Genomic DNA, 12,926 nt, shown 5'->3' on the forward strand with positions numbered 1-12,926 from the left:
AATCGGGAAGGAAGGAATGGATGGGGCGGGGTGGGAAGGGGAATTCCGGAGCCCCGGGAATGGCCCCGGGACCGGGAATGTCCTGAATTCCAGGATCGGCCTGAATTCCAGGATCGGCCCGAATTCCAGGATTGTTCCCAGCACGTCCCTGATCCCGGGATTCTCAATCCCGGTGGGAAAATGGGCAGGGAAAGCTGGAATTGCTGAATTCCAGAGGGAAAATGGGGCAGGAAAAGCTGGAATTCCTCAGTTCCAGCGGGATAACAGGGAGGGAAAATTGGAATTGTCAATCCCAGTGGGAAAATGGGCAGGAAAAGCTGGAATTGCTGAATTCCAGTGGGAAAATGGGCGGGAAAAGGTGGGATTCTCGATTCCAGTGGGAAAATGGGCAGGAAAAACTGGAATTCCTTGATCCCAGTTGGCAGGAAAAGCTGGAATTGTCAATCCCTGGATTGTCCCTGATCCGGGATTGTCCTGAATTCCGGGATTGTCCCCAGCTCTGGAATGTCCTCGATCCCGGGATTCTCAATCCCAGTGGGAAAATGGGCAGGGAAAGCTGGAATTGCTGAATTCCAGAGGGAAAATGGGGCAGGAAAAGCTGGAATTCCTCAGTTCCAGCGGGATAACAGGGAGGGAAAATTGGAATTGTCAATCCCAGTGGGAAAATGGGCAGGAAAAGCTGGAATTCCTTGATCCCAGAGGGCAGGGAAAAGCTGGAATTGTCAATCCCTGGATTGTCCCTGATCCGGGATTGTCCTGAATTCCGGGATTGTCCCCAGCACATCCCAGATCCCGGGATTCTCAATCCCAGAGGGAAAATGGGCAGGGAAAGCTGGAATTGCTGAATTCCAGAGGGAAAATGGGCAGGAAAAACTGGAATTGTCAATCCCTGGATTGTCCCTGATCCTGGGATTGTCCTCGGCCCTGGAATTGCAGGACTGGGATTGTCTCAGATCCCAGGATTCTCAATCCCGGTGGGAAAATGGGGCAGGGAAAGCTGGAATTCCTCAGTTCCAGTGGGAAAATGGGCAGGAAAAACTGGAATTGGCAATCCCTGGATTGTCCCTGATCCCGGGATTGTCCTGAATTCCGGGATTGTCCCCAGCTCTGGAATGTCCTCAGTCCTGGGATTGTCCCTGATCCTGGATTGTCCCTGATCCCGGGATTGTCCTGAATTCCGGGATTGTCCCCAGCTCTGGAATGTCCTCAGTCCTGGGATTGTCCCTGATCCTGGATTGTTCCCGATCCCGGGATTGGCCCTGGAATTGCAGGGCTGGGATTGTTCCCCATCCCAGACTGTCCCTGCTCCCGGGATTGTTCCCGGTTCCTGGACTGTTCCCTATCCCGGGATTGTCCCCAGGATCTGGAATTGCAGGGCTGGGATTGTCCCTGATCCCGGATTATCCCCGATCCCAGACTGTTCCCGATCCCGGGACTGTCCCTGATCCCGGGATTATCTCTGATCCTGGACTGTTCCCAATCTCGGACTGTTCCCGATCCCAGACTGTTCCTGATCCCGACTGTTCCCGATCCCAGACTGGTCCCAATCCTGGACTCTTCCCTATCCTGGATTATCCCCGATCCCGGGACTGTTCCCGATCCCGGGACTGTCCCTGATCCCGGGATTATCTCTGATCCCAGACTGTTCCTGATCCCGACTGTTCCCAATCCCAGACTGGTCCCAATCCTGGACTCTTCCCTATCCCGGATTGTTCCTGATCCCAGATTGTTCCCGATCCCGGACTGTTCCCGATCCCGGATTGTTCCCTATCCTGGGACTGTTCCCAATCCCAGATTATCCCCGATCCTGGATTATTCCTGATCCCAGATTATCCCCAATCCCAGATTGTTCCTGATCCCGGACTGTTCCTAACCCCGGATTATCCCGATCCCGGACTGTTCCCCATCCCGGATTATCCCAAATCCCGGACTGTTCCCAATCCCGGATTATCCTGATCCCGGATTATCCCGATCCCAGACTGTTCCCAACCCCGGATTATCCTGATCCCGGATTATCCCAATCCCGGACTGTTCCCGATCCCAGACTGTTCCTAACCCCGGATTATCCCAAATCCCGGACTGTTCCCGATCCCAGACTGTTCCCAATCCCGGATTTTCCCAATCCCGGATTATCCCAAATCCCGGACTGTTCCCGATCCCGGACTGTTCCCAATCCCGGATTATCCCGATCCCGGATTTTCCCAATCCCTGATTATCCCGATCCCGGATTTTCCCAATCCCGGATTATCCCAAATCCCGGACTGTTCCCGATCCCAGACTATTCCCAATCCCGGATTATCCCGATCCCGGATTTTCCCAATCCCGGATTATCCCAAATCCCGGACTGTTCCCGATCCCAGACTATTCCCGATCCCGGATTATCCCGATCCCGGATTTTCCCAATCCCGGTTTGCTCCCGGCCCTGGGATCTCCCGGGAAGTTCCCCCCCCCCCCCCCCCCCCCCCGCAGTGCCCGGGCTGGGAGCGGCTCCGTGTCCTTGTTCAGCGCTAATTAATAGCTCATTAATGGCTAATTAATAACCGATAACAACCGAGTAAGAGCTAATTAATAGCCACTAATGAAGTGATAGCAATTAATAATGACATCGTAGCCAATTAATCACGGGTTAATATCCGATTAATAAATAATTAAGAGCTCATTAATAACTGTTTGATATCCAGATAATAACTAATTAATATCCAATTAATAACTCAATAATGAGTTATTAATGCCTATTTGCTATCCAATTAATAACCAATTAACATCCAATTGTTAACAAATTGATAACTAATTAAAACCCAATCAATAACTAATAACCCCTCAATAACTAATTAATAACGAATTAATATCCAATTAATAACGAAATTATAACCAATTAACAGCAAACGGATAGCGCATTAGTAGCTAATTAATAGCGAATAATTACTCATTGGTCTCCAATTACTAACTAATTGATGGCTAATTAGCATCCAATTACAAATTGATAATGAGTTAAGAACCGATTAATATCGAAATAACTAATTAATAACAATCAATAACGAAAAGATGACTAATTCATAACCGACAAATAACTAATTAACAGCCAATTAATAACTAATTAATAACCAACGAATACCTAATTAGCAGCCAATTAATAACTAATTAAGAACCAATTCATAGCAAATTAATAACCAATTAACAGCCACTCAATAACGAATTCATCTCCATTTAAGACCCACTTCATAACTAATTAATATCCAATTAATAACTAATTGTCAGCCAATTAATGAGTAATTAATGCCTATTTAACAGTTAATTCACGTCCCTTTGGATCCGACCTTTCCCTTTGGTTTTCCTGGAATTCCGGGCTCCCTTTGGGTCCCAACCTTTGGAATTCCCGGAATTCTGGGCTCCCTTTGGATCCCACCTTTGGAATTCCGGCTCCCTTTGGATCCCAACCTTTGGAATTCCCGGAATTCTGGGCTCCCTTTGGATCCCACCTTTGGAATTCCGGCTCCCTTTGGATCCGACCTTTCCCGGAATTCCGGCTCCCTCTGGATCCGGCCTTTCCCTTTCCCGGAATTCCGGGCTCCCTTTGGATCCCACCTTTGGAATTCCCGGAATTCCGACTCCCTTTGGATCCGACCTTTCCCGGAATTCCGGCTCCCTTTGGATCCCACCTTTCCCTTCGATTTTCCCGGAATTCCGGGCTCCCTTTGGATCCCACCTTTGGAATTCCCGGAATTCCGACTCCCTTTGGATCCGACCTTTCCCGGAATTCCGGCTCCCTTTGGATCCCACCTTTGGAATTCCGGCTCCCTTTGGATCCGGCCTTTCCCTTCGATTTTCCCGGAATTCCGGGCTCCCTTTGGATCCCACCTTTGGAATTCCGGCTCCCTTTGGATCCGACCTTTCCCGGAATTCCGGCTCCCTCTGGATCCGGCCTTTCCCTTTCCCGGAATTCCGGCTCCCTTTGGATCCCACCTTTGGAATTCCCGGAATTCCGGCTCCCTCTGGATCCGACCTTTCCCTTTCCCAGAATTCCGGCTCCCTTTGGATCCCACCTTTGGAATTCCGGCTCCCTTTGGATCCCACCTTTCCCGGAATTCCGGCTCCCTTTGGATCCGGCCTTTCCCTTCGATTTTCCCGGAATTCCGGGCTCCCTTTGGATCCCACCTTTGGAATTCCGGCTCCCTTTGGATCCCACCTTTCCCGGAATTCCGGCTCCCTTTGGATCCGACCTTTCCCCGCCGTTGGCGGCTCCCGAAATCCCGGAGTTTCCCAGGCTCCGGAGGCGGCTCCTGACGGAGTTTTCCACCTTTTCCAGGGAATTGCGGCACCATGGACATCGAGGATTGCAACGCCCGCTCCTACATCACCGGTAAGGGCCGCCGCCCGCGCTGCTCCCGCATTTCTCCCCGATTCTTCCCACTTTTTTCCCACTTTTTTCCCACTTTTTTCCCAGATCTTTCCCAGATTTTCCCCAGATTTTCCCCAAATTTTTCCCAGACTTTTCCCAGCTTTTTTCCCAGCTTTTCCGCAGATTCCTCCCAGATTTTCCCAGACTTTTCCCAGCTTTTCTGCAGATTTTTCCCAGATTCTTCCTGATTTTCCCTGGATTTTTCCCAATGTTTCCCAGATTTTTCCCACATTTTCCCCAGATCTTTCCCAGATTTCTCCCCGATTTCTCCCTGATTTTTCCCTGATTTTCCCAGACTTTTCCCAGATTTTTCCCAGATTTTTCCCAGATTTTTCCCAGATTTTTCCCTGATTTTTCCCTGATTTTTCCCAGACTTTTCCCAGACTTTTCCCAGACTTTTCCCAGCTTTTTCCCAGCTTTTCTGCAGATTTTTCCCAGATTCTTCCTGATTTTCCCCGGATTTTTCCTGGATTTTTCCTGGATTTTTCCCACATTTTCCCCAGATCTTTCCCAGATTTTCCCCGATTTCTCCCAGATCTTTCCCTGAGTTTTCCCAGATTTTTCTCAGATTTTCCCCAGATCTTTCCCAGATTTTTTCTGATTTTTCCCCAATTTTCCCAGATTTTTCCCAGATTTTTCCCAGATTTTTCCCAGATTTTTCCCAGATTTTTCCCTGATTTTTCCCTGATTTCCCCAGATTTTTCCCAGATTTTCCCCAAATTTTTCCCAGACTTTTCCCAGCTTTTTTCCCAGCTTTTCTGCAGATTTCACCCAGATTTTCCCCGACTTTTCCCAGCTTTTCCCCAGATTTCTCCCAGATTTTCCCCAATTTTCCCCAGATTTTCCCAGATTTTTCCCACATTTTTCCCACATTTTCCCAGACTTTTCCCAGCTTTTTCCCAGCTTTTCCATAGATTTCTCCCAGATTTTTCCCGATTTTCCCCGGATTTTTCCTGGATTTTTCCTGGATTTTTCCCACATTTTCCCCAGATCTTTCCCAGATTTTCCCCGATTTCTCCCAGATTTTTCCCAGATTTTTCCCAGATTTTCCCCAAATTTTCCCCAAATTTTTCCCAGCTTTTTTCCCAGCTTTTCCGCAGATTTCTCCCAGGTTTTCCCAGACTTTTCCCAGCTTTTCTGCAGATTTTTCCCAGATTTTTCCCGATTTTCCCCGGATTTTTCCCAATTTTTCCTGGATTTTTCCCACATTTTCCCCAGATTTTCCCCTGATTTTTCTCAGATTTTCCCCTGATTTTTCCCAGACTTTTCCCAGACTTTTCCCAGACTTTTCCCAGCTTTTTCCCAGCTTTTCCCCAGATTTCTCCCAGATTTTTCCCGATTTTGCCCGGATTTTTCCCGATTTTTCCTGGATTTTTCCCACATTTTCCCCAGATCTTTACCAGATTTTCTCTGATTTTTCCCCAATTTTCCCCGATTTTCCCCAAATTTTTCCCAGATTTTTCCCAGACTTTTCCCAGACTTTTCCCAGCTTTTCCGCAGATTTCTCCCAGATTTTTCCTGATTTTCCCCGGATTTTTCCCGATTTTTCCTGGATTTTTCCCACATTTTCCCCAGATCTTTCCCAGATTTTCCCCGATTTCTCCCAGATTTTTCCCAGATTTTCCCCAGATTTTCCCCAAATTTTTCCCAGACTTTTCCCAGCTTTTTTCCCAGCTTTTCCGCAGATTTTTCCCGATTTTCCCCGGATTTTTCCCAATGTTTCCCAGATTTTTCCCACATTTTCCCCAGATCTTTCCCAGATTTTCCCTGATTTTTCCCGGATTTTTCCCGGATTTTTCCCTGATTTTTCTCAGATTTTTCTCAGATTTTTCCCAGATGTTTCCCAGATTTTTCCCAGATTTTTCCCAGATTTTCCCCAGATTTTCCCCAAATTTTTCCCAGACTTTTCCCAGCTTTTTTCCCAGCTTTTCCGCAGATTTCTCCCAGATTTTTCCCACATTTTCCCCAGATCTTTCCCAGATTTTCCCGATTTTTCCCTGATTTTTCTCAGATTTTCCCAGATTTTCCCCAGACTTTTGCCCAATTTTTCCCAGATTTTTCCCAGATTTTCCCCAAATTTTTCCCAGACTTTTCCCAGCTTTTTTCCCAGCTTTTCCGCAGATTTCACTCAGATTTTCCCCGATTTTCCCCAAATTTTTCCCAGATTTTCCCAGACTTTTCCCAGCTTTTCCGCAGATTTTTCCCAGATTTTTCCCGATTTTCCCTGGATTTTTCCCAATTTTTCCCGGATTTTTCCCACATTTCCCCAGATTTTCCCCAGATTTTCCCCGATTTTTCCCCAATTTTTCCCCAATTTTCCCTGATTTTTTCCCTGATTTTCTGCAGATTTTCCTGAATTTCCCCTGGATTTTTCCTGGATTTTTCCAGGATTGTTCCCAGATTTTTCCCCAGTTTTTTCCCTTTTTTTTTCTGGATTTTTCCCATATTTCCACCGGATTTTTCCCAGATTTTTCCCCGACTTTTCCCAGACTTTCCTCAGCTTTTCCCCCCTTTTCCCCAGATTTTCCCGAATTTTTCCCAGCTTTTTCCCAGATTTTCTGCAGATTTTTCCCTGATATTTCCCCAATTTTTCCCCAATTTTCCTGGATTTCTCCCTGATTTTTCCCCAATTTTCCCGGATTTTTCCCCCCATTTTCCCAGCTTTTTCCCCGATTTTCCCCAGATTTTTCCCGGATTTTTGGGGCTGGATTTGGGATCTCAGCCCCTTCCGAGGCCTCTCTGTGTCGGATTGGGGAGGAATGTTGGGAATGTCGCTGTTTAAGCACCGGGGGAGGGAGAATTCCATCAAATTCCCAATAAAATTCCCGGCTCCTGGGTGGAGCTGTTGTTCCCAGCTGATATTCCCAAGGTTTTTTTGGGAATCTGGGAGGAAAACCCATTCCCGGTGGGAGTTTGGGGCTGGATCCATCCCGATCTCCGCGATCCCTGCCTGAATCCAGGTGGAATTCCAGGGATTTTTCCATGGAATATCCACCAGGATCCATCACCGGGCCCCCAACCCGGCTCCAGAGCGAATTTGGAGCATCCAACCACAAAATCCCGGGATAGCATCGATTTTCCTGGCATTTCCCCCGATTTCCAGCGAATCCGAGTGGGAATTCCAGACTTTTCCCAGCTTTTCCCACGGATTCAAAGCTGGAAAATCCCACGGGAATTTTGCCAGGGGCGGGAATTCGCGTGGGAGCCGGGAATGGGAATTAGAGGGGGGTGGGGCCGGGACATTCCCGCTTGGATTGGGGCTGGAATTTCCAGGAGCTCGAGGCCGGAGCCGCTCCTGGAGGGGAGGGAATGGTTCCAATTCCAGCTTGGCAGCGGCCGGGGAATGAGCTCCAGGAAAATTCCAGGAGGGAGAAGCTGTTCCAGGGGGCTTGGAATGTTCCCAGGAAAGCCGAGCAGGTCCGGAGCTGCTCCGGCGGGGCTGGAATTGCCCCGCAGGGATCGGGAAGGGGGAGAGGGGGAGGGGAGGGGGAGCTGGGAAGGGAATTTTCCGGCTTTGGAATCCTGCCGTGGATGCTGATCCCAAAAAAAAAAAAAAAAAAAAGGGTTTGGATTCACGCTGCCGGCGTTGCTGCCGGGAAGGCGAGCCTCGGGATCCAGCCCGGATCCATCCCGGATCCATCCCGGATCCATCCCGGAGCCATCCCGAGCCTCGGGATCCAGCCCGGATCCATCCCGGATCCATCCTGGAGCCATCCCGAGCCTCGGGATCCATCCCAGATCCATCCCGGATCCATCCTGAGCCTCGGGATCCATCCCGGAGCCATCCCGGAGCCATCCCGGATCCATCCCGAGCCTCGGGATCCATCCCGGATCCATCCCGGATCCATCCCGAGCCTCGGGATCCATCCCGGATCCATCCTGGAGCCATCCCAGATCCATCCCGGATCCATCCTGGATCCATCCCGAGCCTCGGGATCCATCCCGGAGCCATCCCGGATCCATCCCGAGCCTCTGGAGCCATCCCGGATCCATCCCAAATCCATCCCGGATCCGTCCCGAGCCTCGGGATCCATCCCGGATCCATCCCAGATCCATCCCAGATCCATCCCGGGTCCATCCCGAGCCTCTGGAGCCATCCTGGATCCATCCCAGATCCATCCCGGATCCATCCCGGATCCATCCCGAGCCTCGGGATCCATCCCAGATCCATCCCAGATCCATCCCGGCTCCATCCCGGATCCATCCCGGATCCATCCCGGATCCCTCCCGAGCCTCTGGATCCATCCCAGATCCATCCTGAGCCTCTGGAGCCATCCCGGCTCCATCCCGGCTCCATCCCGGATCCCTCCCGGATCCCTCCCGGATCCCTCCCGGCTCCCTCCCGGCTCCCTCCTGTCCCATCCTATTCCATGGCAACTCCCAGCTCCATCCCTTGGATCTCTCCCTCCCCCGGTTCCCATTCCCGCTGCAATTCCCGACTTTCGGGAATGCTCCATTCCTCAGCCCCATCCCGCCAAAATCTGGGATCCCACCAAATTCTGGGATCCCTCTCTCCCTCCCTCCTCCTTTCCCACATTCCCATTCCCGCCCCTCTCCCGCCTCATTCCCGCTGCAATTCCCGGTGCAATTCCCAGTTCCTGCCTTTGCTCAGCCCCATCCCGCTAAAATCTGGGATCCCACCAAAGTCTCGGCATCCCGCTCTCCCTCCCTCCTCCTTTCCCACATTCCCATCCCTTTTCCCTCCTCCCCTTTCCCATTCCCGGCCCAATTCCCACTCCCCGACTTTCGGGAATGCTCCATTCCTCAGGCCCATCCCACCAAAATCTGGGATCCCTCTCTCCCTCCCTCCTCCTTTCCCACATTCCCATCCCTTTTCCCTCCTCCCCTTTCCCATTCCCGGCCCAATTCCCGCTGCAATTCCCACTCCCCGACTTTCGGGAATGCTCCATTCCTCAGCCCCATCCCACCAAAATCTGGGATCCCTCTCTCCCTCCCTCCTCCTTTCCCACATTCCCATCCCTTTTCCCTCCCTCCCTCCCTCCCTCCCTCCTCCTCCTCCTCCTCCTCCTCCCCTCTCTCCCCCATTCCCGGCGCTCTTCCCGCTGCCTCCTGAGCGCGGCTTTTCCCTGGATTCCAGGAATCTGCTCTTCCTGGAAGGTGAGCGGCTGCGTGCGCCCCGCCAGCACCGCCCTGCGCCCTCCCGGGATCCCGCGCTGCTTCCCGGGAATCGGCATCCAGGGAGCTCCGGGATACCTCCAGCAAGGTACGGGCTCGTTGGAATTCCGGGATAATCCCGGCACAACTCAGCGCTGGGGGAAAAGCGGCCGCCAGGGGATTGAAGGAAGGGAGGGATGGAATTCCCGGGGCTGGAAGGAGGGAGGAGGGAAAGCGGGAATGCTCTGGCCACTCCCCGAGGTGGGATCAGAGGGATTTAGGGATTTGGGAGGAGCCGGAGATTCCCGGAGTGGCTCCAGGAGGGATTTGGGGTTTGTTGGAATTGCCGGGTTTGGGAGAGATCGGAGCGAGCTGGGATCGGGATGAAGCTTCGGGATATTCCTGAAGGTCGGTGCTGATCCAGTGCGGGGGATTTGGGATTTCGGGATTCTGGAATTCCCTGTGCCGGGAGGGAAGGGTCCGTGGAGTGGGGTCGGAGCCGGGTGGGATCGGGACGCGGCTCTGGGATCATCCCAGTTTGATCCAGTCCGGGGGATTTGGGATTCGGGATTTAGGGATTTCAGGGTTCTGGAATTCCGTGTGCCAGGAGGGAAGGGTCCGTGGAGTGGGGTCAGAGCCGGGTGGGATCGGGACGCGGCTCCGGGATCATTCCAGGGGTCGGTGCTGATCCAATTTGGGGGATTTGGGATTCGGGATGTGTCCCTGGATCAGCTCCAGAGGGGGATTTCGGGATCCTGGAATTCCGTGTGCCGGGAGGGAAGGGTCCGTGGAGCGGGGTCAGAGCTGGGTGGGATCGGGACGCGGCTCTGGGATCATCCCAGTTTGATCCAGTTTGAGGGATCGGGGATTCGGGATGTGCCCCTGGATCAGCTCCAGAGGGGGATTTCGGGATCCTGGAATTCCGTGTGCCGGGAGGGAAGGGTCCGTGGAGCGGGGTCAGAGCTGGGTGGGATCGGGACGCGGCTCTGGGATCATCCCAGTTTGATCCAGTTTGAGGGATTTGGGATTCGGGATGTGCCCCTGGAGTAGCCAGAGATGCTCTGGAATGAGATTTAGGGATTCTGGAATTCCTCGTGCTGGGAGAGAGGTGCCCATGGAGACAGATCCGGCTCCTGAGGGGGATTTGGGAATTCTGCAGGGGGATTTAGGGATCCTGGAAAGGGAATTTCGGGACCCTGGAATTCCCTGTGCTCCAGGGAAGAGCTGGGAAACTCCTCATCCCCCCTGAAATTCTCTTGGATCGGGATTTTCCCCTCTGGATTTACCCCGAGCTCAACTCCAGAGGGGAAATTTAGGGATTTTTGAAGGGGAATTTTGGGATATTTAGAGGGAATTTAGGAATCCTGGAAAGGGAATTTCGGAATCCTGGAATTCCCTGTGCTCCAGGGAAGAGCTGGGAAACTCCTGCCCCCCCTGACCTTCCCTGGGATCAGCATTTTCCCCTCTGGACTTGCTGAGGGGAGGGGGAATTTAAGGATTTTTGAAGGGGAATTTTGGGATATTTAGAGGGAATTTAGGAATCCTGGAAAGGGAATTTTGGAATCCTGGAATTCCCTGTGCTCCAGGGAAGAACTGGGAAACTCCTGCCCCCCCTGACCTTCCCTGGGATCAGCATTTTCCCCTCTGGATTTGCCGTGGGATCAGCTCCGAAGGGGGAATTTAGGGACCCTGGAAAGGGAATTTCAGGATCCTGGAATTCCCTGTGCTCCTGGAATTTCCCTGGGAAACTCCTGACCCCCCCTGACCTTCCCTTGGCTCGGCATTTTCCCCTCTGGAATTACCCTTGGAATAGCCAGGCAGGGCCTGAGCCACCCCCCAGCCTTTTCCCCCCCCGGCTCCCTCGGGATCAGCATTCCAGGCGGGAGCCGGCCGGGAACGGCTCCTCCCGGCCTTTCCCAGGCTTTTCCCACCCCTTTCTTGGGAAGGAAGGAATTTCCCCCCCCCCCCCCCCGGGAGCCTTTGGGATGTTTGGGAAACGCGGAGCCGCTCCCAGGGCGCTTCCCGGGAATTCTTCCCGCTCCAATCCCAGCCCGGGGGAATTTTTGTTTCCCGAGGCTTTTGCAGCTGCCGGAGTTTGGGAATCGCGTTCCCAGCTGCTGCTCCAGGGGGAATTCGGCCGTCCCCGAAATTCCGCCGTTCCCATGGAAGCGCGGCCGGGGGGGGGGGGAGGTTGGGGTCGGGGAGGGGGGATTTGGGATTTGGGAGGGGATTTGGGATTTGGGGAGGGGATTTGGGATCAGGGGGGGATTTGGGATCAGGGGGGGATTTGGGATTGGGGAGGGGAGTTTGGGATCGGGGAGGGGAGTTTGGGATCGGGGGGAATTTGGGATTGGGGCAGGAATTTGGGATTTGGGATCGGGGCAGGAATTTGGGGTCGGGGAGGGGGGAAATTGGGGTCGGGGCAGGAATTTGGGATCGGGGAGGGGAGTTTGGGATTGGGGAGGGGATTTGGGATTTGGGGAGGGGGATTTGGGATCGGGGAGGGGATTTGGGATCGGGGAGGGGGATTTGGGATCGGGGGGAATTTGGGATTTGGGGTCGGGGAGGGGATTTGGGATCGGGGGGAATTTGGGATTGGGGCAGGAATTTGGGATTTGGGATCGGGGGGGGATTTGGGATCGGGGAGGGGATTTAGGATTGGGGAGGGGATTTGGGGTCGGGGAGGGGATTTGGGGTCGGGGAGGGGAGTTTGGGGTCGGGGATTTGGGATTTGGGATCGGGGGAATTTGGGATTGGGGCAGGAATTTGGGGTCGGGGTGGGAATTTGGGGTCGGGGAGGGCGGATTTGGGATCAGGGAGGGGATTTGGGATTGGGGGGGGAATTTGGGGTCGAGGAGGGGGGATTTGGGATTGGGGAGGGGATTTGGGATCGGGGAGGGGAGTTTGGGATTTGGGATTGGGGAGGGGGGAAATTGGGATTGGGGGGGCAGTTTGGGATCGGGGGGGGATTTGGGATCAGGGAGGGGATTTGGGATTCAGGGAGGGGGGAAATTGGGATTTGGGGTCGGGGCAGGAATTTGGGATTTGGGATCGGGGGGGGAGTTTGGGGTCGGGGAGGGGGGAGGGGGAATTTGGGATTGAGGGGGATTTGGGATTTGGGATCGGGGGTGAGTTTGGGATCGGGGCAGGAATTTGGGATCGGGGGGAGGAATTTGGGATTTGGGGATCGGGGCAGGAATTTGGGATTTGGGATCGGGGGGGGGAATTTGGGGTCGAGGAGGGGGGATTTGGGATTGGGGAGGGGATTTGGGATCAGGGAGGGGGGCGAGTTTGGGATTTGGGATTCGGGGAGAGGGGGGTGAGTTCGGGATCGGGGCAGGAATTTGGGATTGGGGGACGGAGTTTGGGATCGAGGAAGGAATTTGGGATGGGGGAGAGAAATTTGGGATCG

General features: G+C 53.0%; 1 protein-coding gene and 1 long non-coding RNA gene across 5 annotated transcripts in view; one reads left to right on the forward strand and one right to left on the reverse strand.

Annotated features, from left to right (window-relative positions):
- Positions 1 to 12,926, forward strand: part of IKZF4 (IKAROS family zinc finger 4) — a 51,586-nt gene that overhangs the window by 9,531 nt on the left and 29,129 nt on the right. For 2 of the 4 annotated variants that reach the window (XM_032094190.1, XM_032094191.1), the window contains exons 2-3: positions 4,307 to 4,360; positions 9,498 to 9,623. In XM_032094190.1, the coding sequence (XP_031950081.1) occupies positions 4,321 to 4,360; positions 9,498 to 9,623 (166 nt within the window). In that variant the 5' untranslated portion in view covers positions 4,307 to 4,320. Of the gene's footprint in view, positions 1 to 4,294; positions 4,361 to 7,082; positions 9,372 to 9,497; positions 9,624 to 9,738; positions 9,923 to 12,926 lie in introns of those variants that run through there. The other 2 variants (XM_032094194.1, XM_032094192.1) reach the window with 2 other exon arrangements.
- On the reverse strand, positions 3,512 to 4,209 carry LOC116436802. Its single transcript, XR_004237077.1, has 4 exons — positions 4,156 to 4,209; positions 3,964 to 4,043; positions 3,747 to 3,858; positions 3,512 to 3,550 (listed from the first exon to the last, which is right to left on the reverse strand). It is a non-coding gene; the product is annotated as an uncharacterized LOC116436802 (long non-coding RNA).

The sequence above is a fragment of the Corvus moneduloides genome, chromosome 30 (genome assembly GCF_009650955.1).
Source record: "Corvus moneduloides isolate bCorMon1 chromosome 30, bCorMon1.pri, whole genome shotgun sequence".
NCBI lineage: Eukaryota > Metazoa > Chordata > Aves > Passeriformes > Corvidae > Corvus > Corvus moneduloides.